The 22,469-nt window shown below is 38.2% G+C and overlaps 1 protein-coding gene and 1 long non-coding RNA gene across 3 annotated transcripts; one reads left to right on the forward strand and one right to left on the reverse strand.

Moving 5' to 3' along the window:
* Positions 1-14,290: 14,290 nt before the first annotated feature.
* Positions 14,291-16,309, reverse strand: LOC113035068 (uncharacterized). Of its 2 annotated transcripts, XR_013901077.1 has the most exons (3): positions 16,221-16,309; positions 15,878-16,054; positions 14,291-15,065 (listed from the first exon to the last, which is right to left on the reverse strand). It is a non-coding gene; the product is annotated as an uncharacterized LOC113035068 (long non-coding RNA). The 2 variants fall into 2 exon arrangements; XR_003274276.2 differs by lacking the exons at positions 15,878-16,054; positions 16,221-16,309 and adding an exon at positions 15,255-15,871.
* A 47-nt stretch (positions 16,310-16,356) lies between these two features.
* LOC113035067 (coiled-coil domain-containing protein 106-like) lies at positions 16,357-21,848 on the forward strand. The gene is made up of 4 exons (XM_080288109.1): positions 16,357-16,615; positions 16,998-17,156; positions 19,317-19,517; positions 20,380-21,848. The coding sequence occupies exons 1-4, from the start codon at positions 16,480-16,482 to the stop codon at positions 20,700-20,702; spliced, it is 819 nt and encodes a 272-aa protein (XP_080144235.1). The 5' UTR covers positions 16,357-16,479; the 3' UTR covers positions 20,703-21,848.
* The last annotated feature ends 621 nt before the right edge of the window (positions 21,849-22,469 follow it).

Below are 22,469 nucleotides of genomic sequence, written 5' to 3' on the forward strand. Positions count from 1 at the left end.
CTGCTCAGATTGCCAACGTTATCTGTTAAAGGTCTCTCACAGCCAGAGCGATTGACTCATGATGTGATGAGGGCGCTAATCTATTACAGGCTTCTAGGTTATAAAGGTATTTTTCCTTTTTTTAAAAAATGTTGAGATATTTTATTCACAAATCTTTCCTTATTTTGGCAAACAAACACGTAAATAGATCAGCTCTACTGTCCTACTTGTGCTCCATCTATATTTGAAGTCACAGCGGAGACTTCAAAACTCCATCAGTCATAAATTTCCACAGTTCACTTAAGTGGCCCAAAGAAGTCAGAGGTCACGCTCGTTTGTGAATATTTAACAACATATTTAAAAAGAGGAGCTGAGCAGGAGTGCCATGCAGAAACAGTTACTCCTAATTACTGAGGCATTTCTTGCCTCATTTTCATTTTATGGGTATTTTCTGAACCCGACCAAACTGCCCATTAACTTTTGACCCTGGTCACTGGTCATAAAATATTTTTTTTGTTCTTCCAAGATTTCAAAAACAATAATAAACCAATCAGCTGAGTGACCTTTAAAAGAGTCTTATCATTAAGAAGTAATACATTTAAAAAGATAATTACTGTCTGTCTACTATGTTGAAGAAAGCCATTAAAAAGAGTCTAAAAAGAATCTATTGCACATTAGCACAGGTAGGTTTGTCATATTTTAGCTTGTTTGTTTTGAGTTTTTATTTGCTCACAGCTTTGTGATTTTGATTTGTTCTCATAGTTTCCGTTAAATACAATGCCAACAGCAAGAGGCAGTTGCTTTCATCTATACGATTTTAATAACCCCGCTGCACAGAAGCTTTCCAACACCAAACAGCAGATAGAATTTAACACTTTGCTGGTGAACATACACACAGCAGCTACAGAGAGCCTTTTAGTGCTCTCATTGGTGATGTTGTTGATGTTAATGTTCATCTGTGCCAGCTACCAGTGTTAACAGGCAACAAATAACATATTTCTGAACAGGGATGTCCATCCTAGGACAGGATGATTATGGGGTTTAAATTCTGGTCAGCCACATCAGGGGAATAGATCGGGAATGGCGACACCTCCAGATTAAAGTGATCAGGGAAATGGTGATGTGATTAGCTGCAAACTGGACACTTTTGAAGCTCTGAGGAAGAAAACGGTTCCTGGTCAAACTGTGATCCATCATTGATAATCCTGACCACCTTCTGCACCACTTGCTGGATATGCAGAGAAGCAAATTCTCTAATGGCTCGGTCACACTACAGTAAAAATATGAATCTATCTTTAACTAGGAACCATTGTGGTTGCTCAGTGATTTTACTTATTTAGTTTTTGGGAGATTATTTCAAGTAGTCAGTTTTACCGCCCAAAATCTGAGCATGCAAATCTCATATCCTCTAGGAGGTTGCCAGACATGGGCCATGTTGCCATTTTGCAGTTAAATCTAACTGCATTTGTAGATGAATTTCAGTTTCAAAGCCACGAGGTTGTGATTGGACTCTTTAAGTATACTAGTAGGGCTGCATGAAACTTGGTGCAGCTGAGAATTTTAAGGAAGACACATTTAACTACTAACAATTTAAAACCATTAGGAATAGTGAATTCTAACACAGTCTTCAGCTATTTATGTTGATCATTATACATAAATTTTCTGTTAATTTTATAACGTAGAAATTAAGGTGGAAATGCCTCAAAAGGCAACACTTTACCTCTAAGGAATGAACAGCCACACCTGCCGTTCACAGCTCCTTTTATGTCCATCGTTTTTCTTTGGATGTAGCATGCAAATGTCCAGAAAGACTCACCACTCCCTCTATCATCTGTTGCGACCGTCTTTCACCTTCAGCCAACAAGATCACTGCGCATGGTCACAACACCAACCAACATTTTTTATTTGTGTGTTTTTGTTAATAGCATTACAGAATGATTCAGCTCTGCTGCCACCAGCACAGACACAGGAAATCTTTTACACCACATGCTATCACTGTCTGTAATACAATATATTTCTCTAGCAGAGACCCATCTGCCAGATGATGTTATTATTATGATTATTATTATCATCATTTCAACTGCTGAAACAAAAGAAATTTCCCAAATATGAGATACAAAAACTGTTTTTTTTTGTCTTAATGTGTTTACTTACTGCAAAATAAGACCTCTCCTCTTAACCATAAATCCGCTTGATCTTTATTTATTGTCAACCCACTGAAGGGACTCTGTATACAGTGCATAGTGATATATCCCCTCAGATCAACATTATCATTCCATACAACTGCTACTCCTACCGACTTGCCTATGACCTCATTAATATTTATGTCAGCAAGACTCTAAGCACCGTGTCAAATCCTGCCAGATATCACAGGCAGAAGAATGAAGAAGTCCTGCTGCTTTCAGTATCTCGTGATTTTACCTTGTAAAGACACTGATTAGGAGAGATACGGGGGAGATGAGCCTTTGATGCCACTACTCTACAAATGCATCATTAGCTGTAGAATTTGGAGGACCTGAGCAGGAATGCAGAGGATATTTACAAGGGGAATGAAAAAGCTAAGCATAAAGGAAATCCAATTGTTTTGTGTAACTGTATGTGGGTTTTCTATTGCCAGGGCAAAATAGTTTCCTCCCATTCTGTGCTGTTCTGTTACAGCAAATAATAACTGTCAAGAAAGTCTCATTATTTTTCTGTCTTGCCTTGATCTTATAGATTTGAGGCAAATTAGGTCTGGAAATGTGTCTCATTGAAACCAAGACTGGCTTTTATAACATTATACTTTAGTAGCATCGGGCCAATTTGATTCCCTTTATAATGTGTTTAACTGGCAGGTGTGTTATATTTAGGGTGATAAATGCAGGAATAAAGGATTAAAACCTGGATCGTCTTGTGCAAGTTAGTCGCACATATCAACATTTGATCCTGCAAGAAATTAAGCATTTTTAAAGTTATACAAATACATTTTATACAAACAAAATGCATCATTTAGTTTGCTAAAATATAGCATTATTTACCTTTCATTTAAATGTGAAGCGTTACAGATATTATGCGCACTAACCTTTGCAGGAGCTATCTGTCCACTCTCGTCCTCATTTTACCCTTCTTACAGTTGAGGAAACAAAAGATTTGATCCCCTATTGAATTGTAACTTTGGGGTCATGTCATGACCTTAATGTGCTTCTTCTTTAGCCACTCCTTCATTGCCTTAGAGGTCTGTTTTGGATCATGTCATGCTTGAAGACCCATCTGTGACCCATCTTCAATGTTCTGACTGAGGGATGGACGACCTCGTCCAAGATGCTGCACTATGCCCTCAGCAGAAAATCAGCCCCATAGCATGTTTCCACCTCCAAGCATCCCCATTCAACGAACAGTGGGGATGCTGTTCTTTGGATCATTTTTCTTCTTCCAAACACAGCAGGTCAAGTTGATGTCAAAGGGCTTGATTTTTGTTTTGGTTTTTTGTTGACCACAGCACTTTCTTCCAAGCCTTCTCTGTATCATTTACAGTAGGTGTTCATTGGCAAACTTGAGATAGGTCTGCACATGTGATGTGCCTTCTTGAGCAGGGGACCTTGTAGGCGTGGCAAGATTTCAGACCATTACAGTGTCAATATAAGTATCATGTACGTGATACTTACTAAGTATCACGTACAATTTTTGTATCTAATTTTATGCTTGTAATTAATGTGTTGAATGTTTTTGAATAAGCTTCATTTAAGTGGCCTGCAGTTATCTGTGTTTTATTTAGTGTGAGTTCTGTTATGTGTGTGAAATCATGCTGTAGTATATCAGAACAGAGTCTAGGGTTGAATTATTCACAGACACAATACCTGAAACAATAAATCAGTTATTTTGTGTGTTGCTTTTATGTTTTTTTAATTGAAATACGTTACACTCTGTCTTTTAACCTTATCCTTTTTCTTCTAGCACTCTTTAAAAAATGAGACGTGCCAGATGCAGTGTGCTAATCACACTATCCATTTTCCATGGCATACTACACATCTGATTCCACGATATCACATTTGATTTAAAACATTTCCTTCTCGTGTTTGAGCCATCAGAACCTGATGACTTGGAGATCCATCTCTGGGATGTGCTGTCCAGGAGATTTAATGAATAGCATTTTTGCAGATCCATGTTTGGAAACTGCGTTAAAGTCAAACCTAAAGATTTTTATTTTTTTTTTTTAAAGGAAAAAAGGGAAAACATTTCCATTCTCCCTCCAGCTGATTGTGCTGAAAACGATCCATGTCCTAGATCCTGCCAACACTGTTTTGTTCTTTGATGACTTTGAACACAAAGGGCAAACTTGTCCAGTGTTTGAAATGCTAGACGTGACTTTACACACACTGCTAAAGGAGCAACATTGCCACCCACCTTCTCTTCAGGAGATAAAACTCACGACAGACCAGGTATGCGGATTTGATCAGCGAGCAATATCTACTGAAATATACATTGATGGGAGAGGCCAACCAATATGTGGACAATAAAAGTCAGCCTTCATTTCTTCCTCTGTCCCTCCAGCTGCTCCAAAGACTGCTGGCATCATTCACACAAATATTAAACCAGCAATAATATCATGTTGGGAAACCAGATAGTCCAGCTCTTAAGAGTCAAACTTGGCTCAGTCATCAAAGCTGCTGGTGTTGAGCACAGCTCCATCGTGCAGCCTGTTTTGGTTGTTACTTTTGGTCTTCTGTGGGTAATCTGATCGGTTGCCAACATCATTTATATGTAAAACTTTGCAAAAAAAAAAAAAAGGATTCAAAATACCCATTCTTGCCTTCCACACTGAGGAATCCTGATGTTGTTCTGGGTCTTTTAGTATCAGAGGCAATAGATATGTGATCTATCTGTGCTTAGCCAGTATTCACTGTTGATATACATCAAGCCTAAATGTATATAAATGCTTGGGAAATATAGCCCAAGTTGCACTCAGTGTTAGCCACAGGCTTATCAGTGGAAGAATAGAAAAACACTGTAAAGCTACAGTTAAAAGGCACTATGTAAGTGCAGACCTTTTACAAGTATCCAGGCTCATAGCAGGCAAGAGGCAGGGTGCACTCTGAGTTTAGTCCACCACAGTGATCTTCTAAAATTCCTTGGATTTAATTTAGCATCACTGATGGTGTACTGTTGTATTTTCTGTCTGGCATTCTCTTCCAAGATGAACAGTTCAAATTTCCACTCTGATCTTACATAGAAACGCTCAAATCAGTCTGTGTACAAATCCGTCCAGGGCTAAATTATTGCATATTAATTTTTAATGGATCTCAAATGCGTTGTCTGCTTTTTAGATGCCTGAAATTACAGGGTTGGGTCTGGATTCACACCTCAGAGAGACAATGCAACCAAGTTCAACAATCTGTTTGACCTGGTGATGGTAGGTAGTCTTTGTACTGTGGATGTAACATCTAATTTCATTCATCTGTAAGTCAGGAAGTGGGTGTTTTTAGATATATATGAAATGTGTTTCCAATTCCAGCTGTGCCCAGATATGAGACGTTTATCAGATTGTTGAGGAAATAGCTACTTACCTCTACGACTTTAACCACATGGACAGAGAGAGTTTTCAGATATATTTTTCTGTGTATGCTGACCTTTCATCCACAAGCAGACACTTTTATTTCACTGAAATTTGGCATTTTGGAAGATTCCTCACAGTGTGCAGAAGCACTGCTGTCTGGATGAAAACTAACAGTATTTCTGGCGCACCAAAGAGGACAGCTGTCAGTAAGTTATCATGCTTTTTGTGCATTGTACTTAAATACAAAGGAGAATGATTTATTAGATAAAATGTTCAGCTTCATATTGATTTTTGCGCTTATTCTTTCACTCACTCATTTCTCGTCATTCCTCACACTGACACAAACTGAGGCACTCTATGAGTGTGTCAACAAAAGTGGCATCGGCAGCAAAGGAAACATCTCTGTCACCTCCATCCGCACTGATGAAGAGACACATAATGATAATGGTCCTTCAGCTGCCACGGCTTCGCTTGACAAAGCATCCAGCAACTGAAAGCTTACCTGCTGTTCACGTAACTGACAGAGTTTCAGGCAGTGGCTGGAGAAGTGCACAAAGGAGGTCACTGAAAGGGATCAGAAGATTTCTCAGCAAGATCTTTAAGATATATGTGCTGCTGTGAGTGTACGTGTTGAAAAAGTCAATGTGTGACCTACCAAATAACCGGTGGAGTTGTAGCAGTGGTGAAAGTGGCAAAGAAAGTGGCACTGGAGGTTGTAGCTTTAACAGTACAAGAATCCATCAGTCTTATTCTGAAATTTATTACTTTGATAATTGTGGAAAAAAAATGCCTTTATGCCGTCACTGGACCATTAGTGTTGCAAAACAAGCTGAGTGTTTAGGGCATCTGCCCATCCAGTAATGTAACAGATAAAATACACATTTGTGAGTGTCACAAAATTATTAGTTTGAGATAATTTATGTAAAATATTATGTTTGGCACATGATAGTTATGCAGTGATACTTGTGCATTTAAAAAAAAAAAAAAAAAAAGAAGATGAATAACAGACCAATTGGAGTCCCAAAACCAGATGTCAGTGACTTTGTTTCTTACCTATTCTTGAGTTTCTTTAAATTGTGGCTTGATGTGTTGCTTTTTAAGCATACTTCTCTTTGTCTGACAGGTTCTGTTTAATTGATTTCTTGATTTCCAAAAAACGTGGTTAATCACAGTTAATTTGTGTTTTAAAAAGGAGCGCATTTACTTTTTCACACAGGCCAGGTAGGTTTGGATAGCTTTTTTCACTTAGATAAAATAATCATTTAAAAACTACATTTTGTATTTACTCAGATTATCTTTGACTAATACTTGTTGAAACATTTACATTTGAAAAATATGCAAAAAAAAAAGAAGAAATTAATAAGGGGGTAAACACTCAGTAAAGCAGCAGGCTGTCCACTGATCACACACCCTGTGGTTTGAACCCTTGCTCCCCAGTTCACTTGTTGAAGTGTTTTCCATGCAAGACACTGACGGCCTAAAAATGAGGTCAGTAGTGTTGCAGTCATCACTCAAAAAAGCAATCTATCACAAATTATACGTTCATGCATTATGTTACTTACCTCCACCTCAGAGAAAGTAAAGGCTTGTGTCAGGATACACTCAGCTTTAACATCACCCTGGGTTGTTTGCTAGCATTGTGTTAGCTTGCTGTCTTTGCTGATGCTTCCAAAAAGCTTTGTGTTAGCAGTATAATGCAAGTATATCATCGTGCTTTTGTCTTTCCACGCAATAAAAATCAATGAAACATCCATATGGCAACTTTTCAAAAGTCGTATTGAACTCTAACACATAATGTGACTAAAGTAACATGTTACTTTGGAACACGGTACACCCAACACTGGAGGCCAGCACCTGGTCACTTGCATCGCTGTGTGAAAGTGAGTGAAGTGGAAGTGAGAGCTTGCATTGAATAGAAACCCTATAGTGTGTAGTGAATACAGTCCATTTAGAAACATGAGATACAACTTTCAGGTTGAGGGGGGCAAAAAAGAATAAAGTTGGGAAATAGAATGCATGGAAAAGCAGCAGCACCTCAAACTGAAAGAAAGCGTACCTCTGAAGCTCTGATCAAATGTTCCCAGAACTGTGTACATCTGATAAAGGGGCTCACTGACTCTGCAGCTCTCACACAGCACATACTGCAAAGAAAGACTGCCTTTCACTGCAGGATGCAGTCATAAAAAAAGGCCATATTTCATCGGCTGAGGGTATTGACTGTGTATGCTTGTCTTCACACATGATCAGTAGCGATGTATAATGCCTGCTCTCCTCCAGTCTTAATAATGAGCACCGACCACAGCCAAATTCTCATTTTGTTTGGCTTTGAAAGAATAACAAGGTTGTTAGTTTCAAAGGTTACATTGATTAATATCCCTTCTCGCCCATCAATGGATGAGTAATTCTTGGTAATGGAACATGCTCGAACAATCGATCGGGATTCATGGAAGTGATGAAAAAGTATCTGGCTGATATGAGATAAATGAATTAAAGGACAATCACAGGGGGCCCAACGAGCCGCTGCCTTTTCTAGATGTCTTGACTTGACGGAGCAGAAACAGATGTAACGTTAAAAAAACAAAATGCACACACACACACGCACACACACACTAGCAGTTGCTATTTTTTGCCCCAAATGTAGAAAATCTACACAGTTAATTCTTCCAAACAGCTTGATGTGCAAAATTCTACTGTACGTGGGCAGCTTGCATCCAGCCCACATCCTGCTTGTGGACAGATTTATAATGAGTCATTTGATTTGTAGCCAGAAGTGATTATACATATGGTAGATAATGCACACTGCACCTTTAGATAAACCCTCTACGACACATTAAATTCTGCTTTATGAAGCATGTTTTGTTGCATGCTAACAAAAGAAACTGGGCTTTCACGTTATTTTAAAGAAGCCTAAAACAGAACATTCCCTTCTGGAATCCATGTCACATCCCTCTTGAGGTGAGGAGGAGATGCCATTCTGATCACCAATCCCCCCCCCCACCGCTCCAGTCTATCTCTGTGACTGAGGCTGACACCGGTGGAGGGGCCAGATGGTGCGTGTTTCACTTGTTTTGCCGTTGTGCCGCTGTTATTTATTCGCCACATAGGCAGCGGCAGCGGCGGGGCCCCCTTGACGAAAGCTTTTGTTTTCGGAGCTTGAAAGGAAGAGAGGAGGCAAAGAGGCAGGGAGCGAGCAGGAGACAAAAACAAATGTCCCTATTAGGTTATCACCTTAGCTCCCGAGGAAGAACTCTCTACTCTTGTCGTGTGTATGTGTGCGTGTTGTGCTGGCGTGGGTGTGTGCCCCCCATTGCCAGGGACAGAAAACAGAGGTTTGATATCTCAATATCACTGGTATTAGCCTGAGAAAGAGGCCATGGATCATTTTAATGCCATCCAGTGTACAGGAAGCCCAGAGTAGCAGATCGATGATACATGTCCCCCAGCCACCCATGACACCTACCAACCACAGACACACACATCCCTCCACCCTGCCAGGCCTTTTTACTCTGTCACACACACACACACACGCACACGCACACACACACTCCCCTCCCATATTCACTCAATAAACTGTGAGAAAAAGCAATATCTCTCTTGAAGGCAGAGAATATGATTAAAGCTCTTTGCGCTTCCGTTATCATCCCATGAGCTGTTAACAGCAAGCAAAACGAAGCAAAGTGAATTACCTCTAGCTGTCGCACGTAGCCTGCAGACCCACAGTCAAGGGCCCATATAATGTTCAAAGCATAGTTGACACTTATAATGATGGATAGGAGTCAAGAAAACCGAAACCAGCGCCAGTGGAAAATTTTTGACCATATTCTCACTGTTTTCACTCAGAAGTTAAAGACGAACAGGAAAAGGAAAAAATTCTATACTGCTACTGAATCTTTACATTGAGTGTTGAGAAGCTGTATGCTTCCCTTACTCACATTCATGAAATCACATGTTTCCTCTACCTGTACCATTTTCGAATTAAAAGTCTAAAAACTTATCAGCAAGCTTTTAATTTCGGACATCTGCAAGAAAAGTTTTAAAATACCAAAAGACTGGAAGCAATAAATATACTTTTAACTTTAAAATATACTTAAAAAACACATTTCTTTTCTTAAGAAGAAGAAGAAGAAGAAGCCTCGTGCTGATGGAATTAGTGCTGTAAAAATGGAGAATTCTAATCTTGCCTCTTCTTAGGTTTTAATTGTAAGCAGACTTTGTTTATTCATGCTTTTTCTTGAATATTAGCTCTCAAGTATGCGGAGAATAAGCATTAATTAAATTTTTTTTATTAGACTGAACTCAGCATCTTCTTGTGTATTTTCAACAAGATCAAATAACCTGACATTATGTTTTAAAACAGAGTTTGAGCCACTCTGTCAAGAAACTGAAAACAAAATCAAGCATCCATCATAAAATATTTACTATACTTATACTGTATGCCTTTAGTTATATTGCTATGGTAACTGTGCTGGGCCTTAACTTTGAACATTAACACTGTCAAAAATGGGATAATTTATACTTTCTCTCATGCTGATTTTGGAAAAGCATGATTAATTAGTGTAACACATTACTTTAGCACTTCACTGCATCTATTTCAACACCGAATCAAATGAAAAAATTGGATATTACTGCATATTTTGCTGACAACAAAGCAATCAGAGCGCTGTGGTCAAAAGATTGTGGCTTTCTTAAAAACCTGAATGAGATTTGTATTTAGTCGGGATATTTTTGGCTGCTTTGATTCAAAACTTTTTATAATTACTTTCTGCTACTTTTTTCATAACCATGTGCTATAGTTACTCTTATTGCTTATTTTTTATTCCTTTCAGTCACTTTTTATAACCCCAGTTTAATCTAAATGTACTGATGTTATCAGGAAATGAATATAATGGATCGAAAAAAGTATTGGACCTGCTTCACCATTAAATAGTGATGTTAATGGGTCACTTTACTTAAATTACTAAGATGATAAAGAGTCATTTCGATCACAACGTAGATGTAGCAGAAGTCGTTTCCTTTGTACGAACAGATTTGACCTGCCTGAGATTCTTGGCAGGGAAAAGCCTTTGCTAAGCAAAAAGAACATTAGAGCAGTACATTGCAGTTTTTCAGCAAACATACAGGCAAAGAACTGGCCATCTGGAACAATGTGCTCTGGACAGATGAATAAAGGTTAGAGTTGTTTGGCCACAGTGACATGTTTGGCACAGACTAACAACAGTTTTTCAGAAGAGCCTCAAACCAACTGGCAAGCATGGTGAGGGGGTGTGTGGATCAGTGTATCATTGTGTTTCTTCTTTGTGTTTCTTCAGCCATCATGTATAATACAATAAGCACAGGTAGCATTAGCAGTAAACAAAGCCTACAATCTGTGTATTGAGTAGTGACTGAGGAGCTGTTGATCTGGATGTTACCGTTTTAAAGTCACTCATCCAAGTGACTTTTTAGTCTGAGCTGGCAGAAAGTCAGTGTGACTTCCAGTTTGATTATTAATATGTTGATATTAGCACCTTTAGTATTCCTAGTTGCATGTACTGTTAATATAAGAGTTTAGTTTCAGTTTCAGAGTTAGAGTTCAGTATATAAGTTTTCCTTTTGTGTCTCCCTCTGTCGTTTCCTCGTATTAAGGTTTCAGTTGTGTCTGAGTTTCTCTGTTTACTTGTTTCCTATTTTAGTTTGCTTGTTAGTTGTCTCCCGTGCTTTGCGTTTAGTGTTACTCCCCCTGTGTTGTTATCCTAATTAGTTTCATCTGTGCCTCCCCAGCTATGTCTCATTCCTTGCTTAGCCCTCTGTATGTGTCACGGTTCTGGGTCTGTTGGACCCAGTATTTTGAGTTTATTATATTTCGGTTTAATTCTGCTTCATGGATTGTTTTCTTATTCTCGTAGTGATGATGATGATTATTATTAGTTTCTTGTTTCTGTTTATCCGTGCTTAAGGATTTGTTCTCGGTTATATCTCACGTTTATTTTAGTTCAGGTTCCATGTGTCATTCTGTCTGTCTGTCTCTCAGTGTCAAGTGTGCGTGCTTGTTTAGTAATTCATGTTTCCTGTTTTATTGTGAAAGTCTTTGTCTTATGTTAGTGTGTGCAGCTTGGTTTCCCCCCCCCGTCTCGTTAACCCTGATCTCTCCCAGCTGTGTCTCCCTCCTGTTGCCCATTCCCTGATTACCACCCTGTGTATATTAGCCCTGTGTTTTTCTGTGCTCAGTGTCGCGTCGTACCCTCAGAATTATGCCTGTGTGTTCAATTCTCAGTGTCATTGTTCAGTTCACGTTTTCGTTTATCACCAGCAATAAAGCTAAGGTTCTCAGTTTCAATTCAGTCTCAGAGTCTCGCATTTGGATCCTCCTCTCCATCCGCCTGCACACAGAGCCCTGACAGTATGTGTGTTTATAGCCCCTATATCACTTTATCTTTTCTCAGGGCATCTATTGTGTGCCTGTATATTTTAAATTCTGTTTTCCTTCGCCTCTGGACTTTTACATTCTGAAGATTCTGTACCAGTTGTAGTAAAAGGCTCACTTTAAATTATTCTGTCTGTTACAGAATCATGGATTTAGTTCCTAAGCTGGGAACCCTTGTCAAACAATGACCTAGGATAAGAAGTATAAGCTATCCATAAACTATATGAAATGCTCGATACTTTAATTGAAGTTACCATGTAATACAGCCGACATCCTTCCTCCCAGAGGATAGGTGTCGTTTGTCTCTTTTTTAATGTGGGAATGACCTTTGTTTATTTAATATCTTCAGGGAAAACACCTCTTTGTAAATGTTTATTAAAAACCTCAGGTAATAATAGATATCTTTTATATTTAGAAATAAATATAAATAGTTTCCATATATATGGATGGAAAGTTCACCAATTTCTTTTAATAAATCTGTTTGAACATCTGGTTTCACAATTTGACGTCCAAAATTTTGCCAACATCAGAAAAAAAATTAATTGTAACCTTTACTATCAAACATAACTGGAAATTTTAGATGTTTTTAACCATCTTGTAATGGATTTAAAATTCATTTAACCTTATTTACTTGTATTTTAAGGTTTTAACACCCTAATGCAAATGGTCATGCTTACTCAAATAAAAGCCACTTTAGATTCGGTTCCTTTCATACACTTGTCTCCTTTTAGCATTATTCCAAAGCAGATGGACAGGACCGGTATTATTAGCTTGCTCAGAGTGTTCATTATCACCTCTGGTTACGTGCAAAGTGTAAATGGTTATTCCTGTTTTACGATCTTGTGGTGTGTTGAGCCACTGAACGCTTTGCTGACTTTAAAAAGGCAGCAATGTCAGACCAAACATTTAGTCATTCAGAACATATCATTTACTTTGTTAATCTCACCTAGACTGTTTTTATGGGGCGGGCTGGAAAGATAAACACTGTGATTAGAAAATGTTCACTGCGACCTCTTGAAAAGTCAGAGATTCAGCAATCCCTCAAAGTTACCATTACAGTTGACCATTACACAAAATTTCATCTGCTCTGGCCGCCGTGCTAATCGGAAGCAATGAGACGAGATGGAGACTCTGATGAGGAAGAAAATGAGATATAAGGACGAGGTAAAAAAGATGAAGTCAATTTTGAGTATGAGACTGATTGGGGGTGGCTATCTGATCCTTGTCGGTCTTCCTCTTTGATTGCACCTTGTCATCGTGCCTCAGATCTGCGTTTTTGAAGTCGATGGATAATATAATGGTTTACTTTGTGATCAGCACTGAATGTAGGAAGCGGCGCATGTAGAGAGGTCTTGCATTAGAAGTAGTGAGGAGGCTAAAACTGATTCAGTGGCTGCAACAGCTCCCATGTGAATGGAAAGGCAGTGTGTTGATAAATTAAGCCAAATAAATTAGGACGGGGACTCATTTTGTGCCAGACTGACAATTAAAGATGCCTTGGGATTCACCCAGTGATAACATCCATCTTCTCTTTTACTCCATTAAACAGGCAGCAATCAAGGAGATTGACACAATGAGTGCTTATGAAAAAAGATCACATCACATGTCTACTTGAACTAATGTTCAATTATCTAGTTTCCTCTGTCTACTGTGGAAAAATACTTTGGAAGTTTAGGACATAGGTTGACAGATGACTTATACGGGAAGATTGATACCGCTCTTAAATCTCATTAACTAATTATAAAAAAAAATGTTTTTGCACTTTTATTTATTTAGTTATTCATTTTGTTTTGATATTTTTCCATACTAAATTTGAAGCATGAACAGATCAAATTTATTGTTGAATCTGAAGTTTGAGGGAAGCGAGCAGGAACTCTGGAAACACAGATGGTCTTTGAATCACGGGCATCTTTCATAAAAGCCATTTGTATACTCTTCTTACATGCACATTGCTGATGATGCCAGCGGTACCACTTTACAATAAGTCTCCCCTTATAGAGGCTAATAAATAGTTTATAGCTATATTATTAATTAATCTGTAAATGCTTTATAAACCATTATTAATGGTTTATTATGCATTAGTTAAGGGTGAGAAAAAGAAAAAAACTGACCGGTTTCTTGCCAAATAGTGAGCCAAATGTGTTCACCTATATATTTCATCTAGAGTTGCTATATTAAACATTTCAGACTAAGTTACTATCCTGTAAGCACAATCAGCATTTGTAAACATATTTTTTATCATATAAAATTGTACTTCATAAATGCATTATAAATATCCACAACTGTCAATCGGAGCTTTGTTGTAAAGTGTAAAGCATAAAACCATTTATTAATGAATAATAAATATTTATAAATGCCACATGGGAGACTTATTGTAAAGTGTAAAGCATAACACCATTTATTAATGACAAATAAACATTTATAAATGCCACATGGGAGCCTTATTGTAAAATGTAAAGCATAACAACATTTATTAATCACTAATAAACATTTAATTGCCAAAAGTGAGTCTTAAATGTATAATGTCACCATTTATAACACTTAGACCTAAATTACAATCAGTGCTTGAAATAACATTTAACTACTGTCAAAAATGTATTGTAAGAGTAACACATGTAACATTAAATGTGTTTTTTAAAACACCAAACAGTCACCCACTCCAAAAAAAGTTCATGCCAGACTGGTTCAAACTGGAAATATTTTTTGTATGTCCTTAAATAAGCGTCCCAGTGGTCCATCAGGGTGTCGCGAACCAAGCCAAGATGACCACTCAAGAACCATCAGGTGTTCCTCCAGCAACTTCTCAGTGCGATTTCCTCTTAGTCTACGGACATGTCCTTTGATGGCCATCCAAGCCCTTTCCATATGCTGTGTATGACTGCCAGATTGAGGATCTACAAACCACCTGCTGTGATTTACAGTGTAATGTCTGTACCCTATGTTTGTCAAAACATTCTTGCAGGCTCTCCACTCATCACTGATAATGGCACTACCCAACTTAACATGCTGTCTGATCAGAGGAACAAGGTGGCGCCTTGATCGTTTTTCAACAAGTTTTAACACGAGCCTTCGCCTTTTGTCTTTAATTCCCATCATTCCAAATACCCATTTCTTCCTTTTCCATGCATTTCCAAAGCGTCCACGTGCATACTGAAAACAAAAAGAATAAAATTAAACAGAATTAAAATTAAAAAGAATAAAATTAAATATCTACAAAGAAACATTCAAAAAGATGGTTGCTTCTACTAATTTTTTTTACTTATGGTAAAGGTTTCCATGTTTAGAGGACACATTCAGATCTGCATTGATTCTAACAAACCTGTCTGAGAGTTTACCAACCTTTCGCTGATGACGGAGACAGCTTTCATCTATAACCACAAATTCTCTGTCACCACCAAGACGGTGTCCATTGTTTATTCTGTGTCTTTTAATTGCACGTATACAAACATGTCGAATGTGTCTTGCCATGCTACTTAGTGTTCTGGAGCTGCCAGCCACTTCATCATCGATCATATCTATTTGTCTGAGCCTGAGCCCTTGTGAAAATCTGTGATAGAAATTGAGGCAATTATTACTTACTGAGGCCCTAATTTTATTTCACAAGTCTCGTATTGGTGTTCAATTATGAAAGGTGCATTGCTATTAATGTCTACATCTACATATACCTGTAAATGAACTTCATCCAACTGAAAAGAGATGTTTTTGATTTCTCAAAGAGGGAGCTAGTTCTAATTGTTCTGGAAACTTTCCTATGACTTGCTCTTTTGTAGCACCTGAGAACATATCAATGAGTTAAGTAAAGAAATGGACCCTTAAACAAGAGCATTAATTGAAAAGATAATCACAAAATTAAGTATGAAGAAAATAATAATGAAAAGAGGTTAATGCTCCCTCTTGCATTGATAACCGAAATATTTTGTTATATTTACTACATGCACTACATTATCATGCATTATACATACCACATATATTGGTCTTTCTTCACCACGGAAATCATTTTCATCTTATGGTGACAAACAGGACATCTAAGCTTCTTTTTTAGCAGGTGTTTCTTCTGCAGCCATTTAATGAGCCTTAGTGCCTTATATTTAGTTTGTTTTCCTTCTATTCTGGCGCGCAATCTCATTCCCAGAGACATTCTGGTGGGAAAAAATGAGTAATTTATTTTATTATCACCTCGAAACACCGTAAAATACTCTATGGGAGTCTAGTGCAAATCGGTTCAGAGTTAAAGAACTTCACATGCTATATAAAACAAGCCCTATAATCAAAAATAGTCCCACGCAAAAAAGAGGATTGTCTCACCTGTTATAATGTATCTCCGACTTTGTTATGTAGATCTAACCCGCTGGATTCATGCTAAAGAAATATGTTCTGCCGCCAAAGGGAGGGAAAACAAATTTAATTTAAACGCAGAGGAGCTTATACAACCATCCAATCACAGTTAACTTTATTAAGGAAAGCCCCTCCTCTCAGAGCGCGACAGGCAGTGGAGCGCTCTGGAAGGTCAAGCCAAAGGGGCACGAACAGACACACTGAAGGCGCTCGTTCAAGTTGCTGCACCATGGATGGAGCAGAAGATAAAAATTTGTGTGCGTCTGCGACTTACACAGTTAGCACACGTTCGAAGAGATACAAAAAGCAGAGACTGGATGATCTAGATTGCACTAAGCCAACGACGTCAGCAGTTAGACATGAAGGTGAGTATAATGCTAGCTAGCTAGCTACCGAGCCATTTGGCTGCTAGCTACAGTGGCTAACTAACATCACATAACATGTGAATAGCTCTATTACTATTGGTTATTCGAAACGATTTATATCACTTAGTTGTATATTTTTAGTTTTGTTTATGTGCATCATTAAATTTATATTAAACACCCTGGTAAGGCAGTACACATAAGAATTATTTGCCTTGTTTTAGAAATGCCTGAACCACCACAGGTGTATATAACATAATTTTTACAAAGTGGCTTTTTATAAATTCCAGTTGTAACCGTTTTTAATCAATATTTTATTTGAGTTTCCCAAGTTTAAATTATAAATTATTTTAGTATTGTAATTTAATAATTGTTTGTTCTTTAGATTCTTCTTCTAATCCTGCCCCTACTGCAACTGCCCTTCTTAACAAGGAGCGAGAGAAACTGACTTTTCTTAAGGAGAAACTGGAGTGGCAAAAGAAGAGAATTGAAGAACTGGAAGGAGAGAGAGATTTTCTCCGAAGTCAGCTATCATCCCTTACAAGTATGAAACTAGACTTGTTCCATGAACATTGTTTTTATTTTACAGTCTTCAAATAAACATTAGATAATTTATCAATCCCAGTGAAGTTCCCTTATTGTCATTGTGTTGATTAAAAGATTTTAGTCAGTTAACTTTAAGTGTTGTGCTAGTTCATTCCTAAAGAGATCTGGTTCCAAATTCAGTTCAGCCAGGTCTAACTTGATTGATTCAATTTCATAGTTCATAAGATCATAACTCCAACTTGAACTAGTAATGTAACAGCCTTACAATCAGAATTAATATAGGTTTCATATATATATATATGTATGTATGTATGTATATATATATATTAGGGGTGCAACGATATTCGTATCGATATTGAACCGTTCGATACAGTGCTTTCGGTTCGGTACGCATATGTATCGAACAATACAACATTTGTAATTTATTTTATCAACTTTCCTTCTGACGATGCTGTCTGTGTTGAGCGCTCAGTGAATCTGCGTTCGACTACTCCGCCTAGGCTGCACTGTCGAGCGCAGATCCACTGAGCGCTCCACACAGACAGCATAGTCAGAAGGAAGAGCGCAGGGCACCTCCCGCACCCTCATTCAGATCTGGCGTTTGGAATTATTTTGGTTTTCATGTGACGTATGACCCTGAAGGTAAGCGAGTCATGGACTAAAGTAAAACAGTATGTTGGATGTGCCATGCAATGCTCAATTACATGGGTGGGAACTAGTGTGTTAGCGCAGTTAGCTCGTTAACGTGTTGGCCGTCTAGCCCCATGCACGGGGCGATCGGCGGTAGCTCGTTAACGGAGATTTGCCGTGTTGTGGCGTTAAGGTCATTTCAACGAGATTAACCTGAAAGCACTAGTGGGAACACAACGAATATGACTGCACATTTACGCCGACATCATCCTAGTGCAAAGACCAAAACAACAAGCATGCTACTAACTTTAGCCGAGTCATTTAGACAGCTGTTAGCACATGATTCTCCTTATGCTGCTGAGAATATAGCCCAGAAGAAGCGGATAGTATAGCTTTTATTTTGGAAAGAGACATTTCTCTGTAATAAACTCTCTTTTCCAAAGATGAGTGATTCCTCAATCAGATACAGGGCTCGCAATATCGCTAGCCCGACGTCCCGGAGCTAGCGATTTTTTCAGTCGGGCTACCAAAATCTATCTCTTCCCTGCCCGTTGGGCTATTGTAGGAAGGAAAAATATATGTCAATGCTTTTGCATTCTTTCAGAAATGTAGCTGGGTAATTATGTCATTGGCATCGGTGAGCCTCTGTCAGTATGTGACATATTGAAATCGCGTTTGAATTTGCGCTTGTTTTTTTGCTTTCACTTTGCAATCCTGCGAACTGTGTATAGAGAGCGACAGCACTGACCTGTGAGTGATGATAATTTGTGCACCAATTCCTCTGACATCGTCTTATTAATCGTTAGCTTATATGCAAACATGACAAGTGAAATCTCCCGCAGCAAGCTTAAACATGTGAGAGGTTGATCGCGCAGAGAATCGCTGAGCTTATGTGAGTGCCTGTGTAAAAGCAGCAGAATATATATTTTAGTTCTGCTGAGCCAAATAAGACAGGTCAGGGTGAAGAAGTGACAGCCAAAGAAAAGCTTACCACAAAACGGAGAAGTTATGACAAATCAGACTATAAGGCAAAAAGAAAGTGCAGCTTTATGGTTTCATGGACAAAAGAATTTCTGTGGCTGCAATATGACGAGCTAAATAACCAGGGCTGCACATAAGTGGTCCACAGGTGCGCATTCGCTGTCAAAATAAAAAACACGCACAAGGGTTAGGGTTAAATTTAAAAACTGTACTTTTGAGTTAAAATATATATTTATAATTTTAATAAATGACAAATTAAAAAGGCATGAACATTTTTTTTGTATCGAAAAAATATCGAACCGTGACACCAAAGGATCGAACCGAACCGAACCGTGAATTTTGTGTATCGTTGCACCCCTAATATATATGTGTGTATATATATATGTATATATATGTGTATATATGTACACCTTATTCACATGATGATTTTCTATAACAAAATCCTCATTCTCTTTAAGCACATAAGCTTACTAAATCATCAATTGTGTAATTGAAAAACAGGGGACTTGTTTCTAAAACCAGCCATTTTGTTGTTTACATCCTGCAGAGCAACCTAAAGACGAACCATTCAATGATCCATTTTCCTCGAAGGCTTCTGAAAACTCAGATTCATCTTTCGCATCTTCATCTGTATCGTCTGTGTGGTCATCCTCATCTTCATCCCCAAAGAAGCAAAAGCACAAATACAACAAAAAGCATTCAAGAGCCAAGAAACCCAAGAAGGAGCAGAAGAAGCTCCGGCAGCGTGGTGAGCAAAAGATTTTGGAAGAGAAGATTTTACAGAAGAGGATACTATAAATGTGACATAAAAGATAGTATTATGATTTTAATTTGTTCTAAAAATTACTCTGTGTTCACTATGTCATATATACATATCTATCTGTGTGTGTGTGTGTGTGTGTGTGTGTGTGTGTGTGTATATATATATATATATATATATATATATATATATATATATATATATATATATATATGCTAGCTAGCAGGCAAGGCATACATGGAACGCCATAACCAAGTGGCCGGCATAGTGTACAGGAACATCTGTGCCGAGTATAACCTGGAAGTCCCGAGGTCAAAATGGGAGATGCCCCCAAGGGTGGTGGAGAATGACCGAGCTAAGATCCTGTGGGACTTCCAGATACAGACGGACAAAATGGTGGTGGCTAACCAACCGGACATAGTGGTGGTAGACAAACGGAAGAAGACGGCCGTAGTGATCGATGTAGCGGTTCCGAATGACAGCAATATCAGGAAGAAGGAACACGAGAAGCTGGAGAAATACCAAGGGCTCAGAGAAGAGCTCGAGAGGATGTGGAGGGTGAAGGTAACGGTGGTCCCCGTGGTAATCGGAGCACTAGGTGCGGTGACTCCCAAGCTAGGCGAGTGGCTCCAGCAGATCCCGGGAACAACATCGGAGATCTCTGTCCAGAAGAGCGCAGTCCTGGGAACAGCTAAGATACTGCGCAGGACCCTCAAGCTCCCAGGCCTCTGGTAGAGGACCCGAGCTTGAAGGATAAACCGCCCGCAGGGGCGTGCTGGGTGTTTTTTTTATAGATTAGTATGCTTTGAGCATTTGCTTTTCTAATTATTTGCTTTGTTTTCATTTTTAGTTCAAACGCCAAATGACATTGTGCAGCGATACAAATCCCTCCTCAAGACATTTCCAAAGACGAAGACCATGACCAAAGCTTTTCAGAAGCATGGGCTCGACAGGAACACTGTTGTGTCCACTTCATCAGTTGGGGAGCTTGCTATTGCGGTCCCCAATGTCTACCAGGAGCTACTGTCCAACAGGCCTAGTGGAGAGACGGTACTAGCTTTTGCTAAGCGATGTGAGGCTGCAATTCAAGGCAGTGATGAAGTAAAAAACAAAATAGAAAGTATGAAGGCCGCTGGTACTTTGCTTCCAATTCGAAGAGGGAAATCTGTCTGAAACCCTAATTTGTTCTAAGTGGTTTTGTTTTTTGAGCATATTGAACTGAAGAAAAGAGCTGCAAAACCAATCATTTTTCAAAGATCTGTTCACATATGTGTTGAGTTTCCACACAACTAAGAGATTTACCTGTTAGTTTATTTTATTGTTTTTTTTTTAATGTTTTGATTTGTATAAATGTGTGTAGAGTAAATAATACGGCTGTGCAGTTTCAGTTAAGGTATAATAATTTATTATATTATAATTATTATAATTTTCCTTTGTTTTATGCCAGTGGTGAATTTAGGGATGGGATTTGTTTCCTTAATATAGTTTTAGCTATCTTTAAAGGGCTTGTATATAAGTTTAGCAATGCTAAATAACTGTTGGTGCTTTATACTTTTTATAGTAATGCCCAGTAATACTTAGAAATGTTTGTTGATCATAAATAAATGTTGACATGTTTTAAACTTTACAACAAAACTCTCTTTTGTCATTTATAAATGTTTAGTAGTCATAAATAAATGGTGTCATGCTTTACACTTTACAATAAGGCTCCCATTTGGCATTTATAAATGTTTATTTGTCATTAATAAATGGTTTTATGCTTTACACTTTACAATAAGTCTCCCATGTGGCATTTATAAATGTTTATTTGTCATTAATAAATGGTTTTATGCTTTACACTTTACAATAAGGCTCCCATTTGGCATTTATAAATGTTTATTTGTCATTAATAAATGGTTTTATGCTTTACACTTTACAATAAGTCTCCCATGTGGCATTTATAAATATTTATTATTCATTAATAAATGGTTTTATGCTTTACACTTTACAACAAAGCTCCGATTGATAGTTGTGGATATTTATAATGCATTTATGAAGTACAATTTTATATGATAAAAAATATGTTTACAAATGCTGATTGTGCTTACAGGATAGTAACTTAGTCTGAAATGTTTAATATAGCAACTCTAGATGAAATATATAGGTGAACACATTTGGCTCACTATTTGGCAAGAAACCGGTCAGTTTTTTTTCTTTTTCTCACCCTTAACTAATGCATAATAAACCATTAATAATGGTTTATAAAGCATTTACAGATTAATTAATAATATAGCTATAAACTATTTATTAGCATCTATAAGGAGAGACTTATTGTAAAGTGGTACCATTTGATATTTATTCATTGGGCCCTGGTGTAGCCCATCAGTGCACAGTGCAGCGTCTGAAACAAGCTGCTTTATATCTCTGACAGCCTCTTACTAACAAAAGATGTGAACAGCAGGTAGGTGGAGCTTCTGCATTCACAGCTGAAGCTGTGTGCCTCAGATGATCACAGAGATTTTGGATTTCTGCTCTCAAAGACATCATATAGAGCCCAAACAAGAAGAAGAAAATTTTCAGTAATGGAGCATTTAGAGCAGTCTGTAGCCCAAGCTTTAGACTCAGAGGTATTACTTGTGCAAACACTAAACAGTTTGCATATCATGCAAACAGATCCACAGAAGACACCATCGCCATAGCCCTCCACTCTGTGCTGAGCCACCCAGACCAGTGGCAAAGCTATGTGCAGATGCTCTTTGTGGACTACAGCTCAGTCTTCAATATAATCATCCAACTGGTCACTCTTGGCCTCCCCCTTCTCACATGTGCCTGGGTAAAAGACTTTTTTACAAACTGGCTCCCGACTGTGAGACTCAGACCTCATGTCTCCTCCACTCACACGCTGAGCACTGGCTCCCCACAGGCCTGTGTGCTTAACCCCCCTTATGTATTGTCTCTATA

The sequence above is a fragment of the Astatotilapia calliptera genome, chromosome 13 (genome assembly GCF_964374335.1).
Source record: "Astatotilapia calliptera chromosome 13, fAstCal68.1, whole genome shotgun sequence".
Lineage (NCBI taxonomy): Eukaryota > Metazoa > Chordata > Actinopteri > Cichliformes > Cichlidae > Astatotilapia > Astatotilapia calliptera.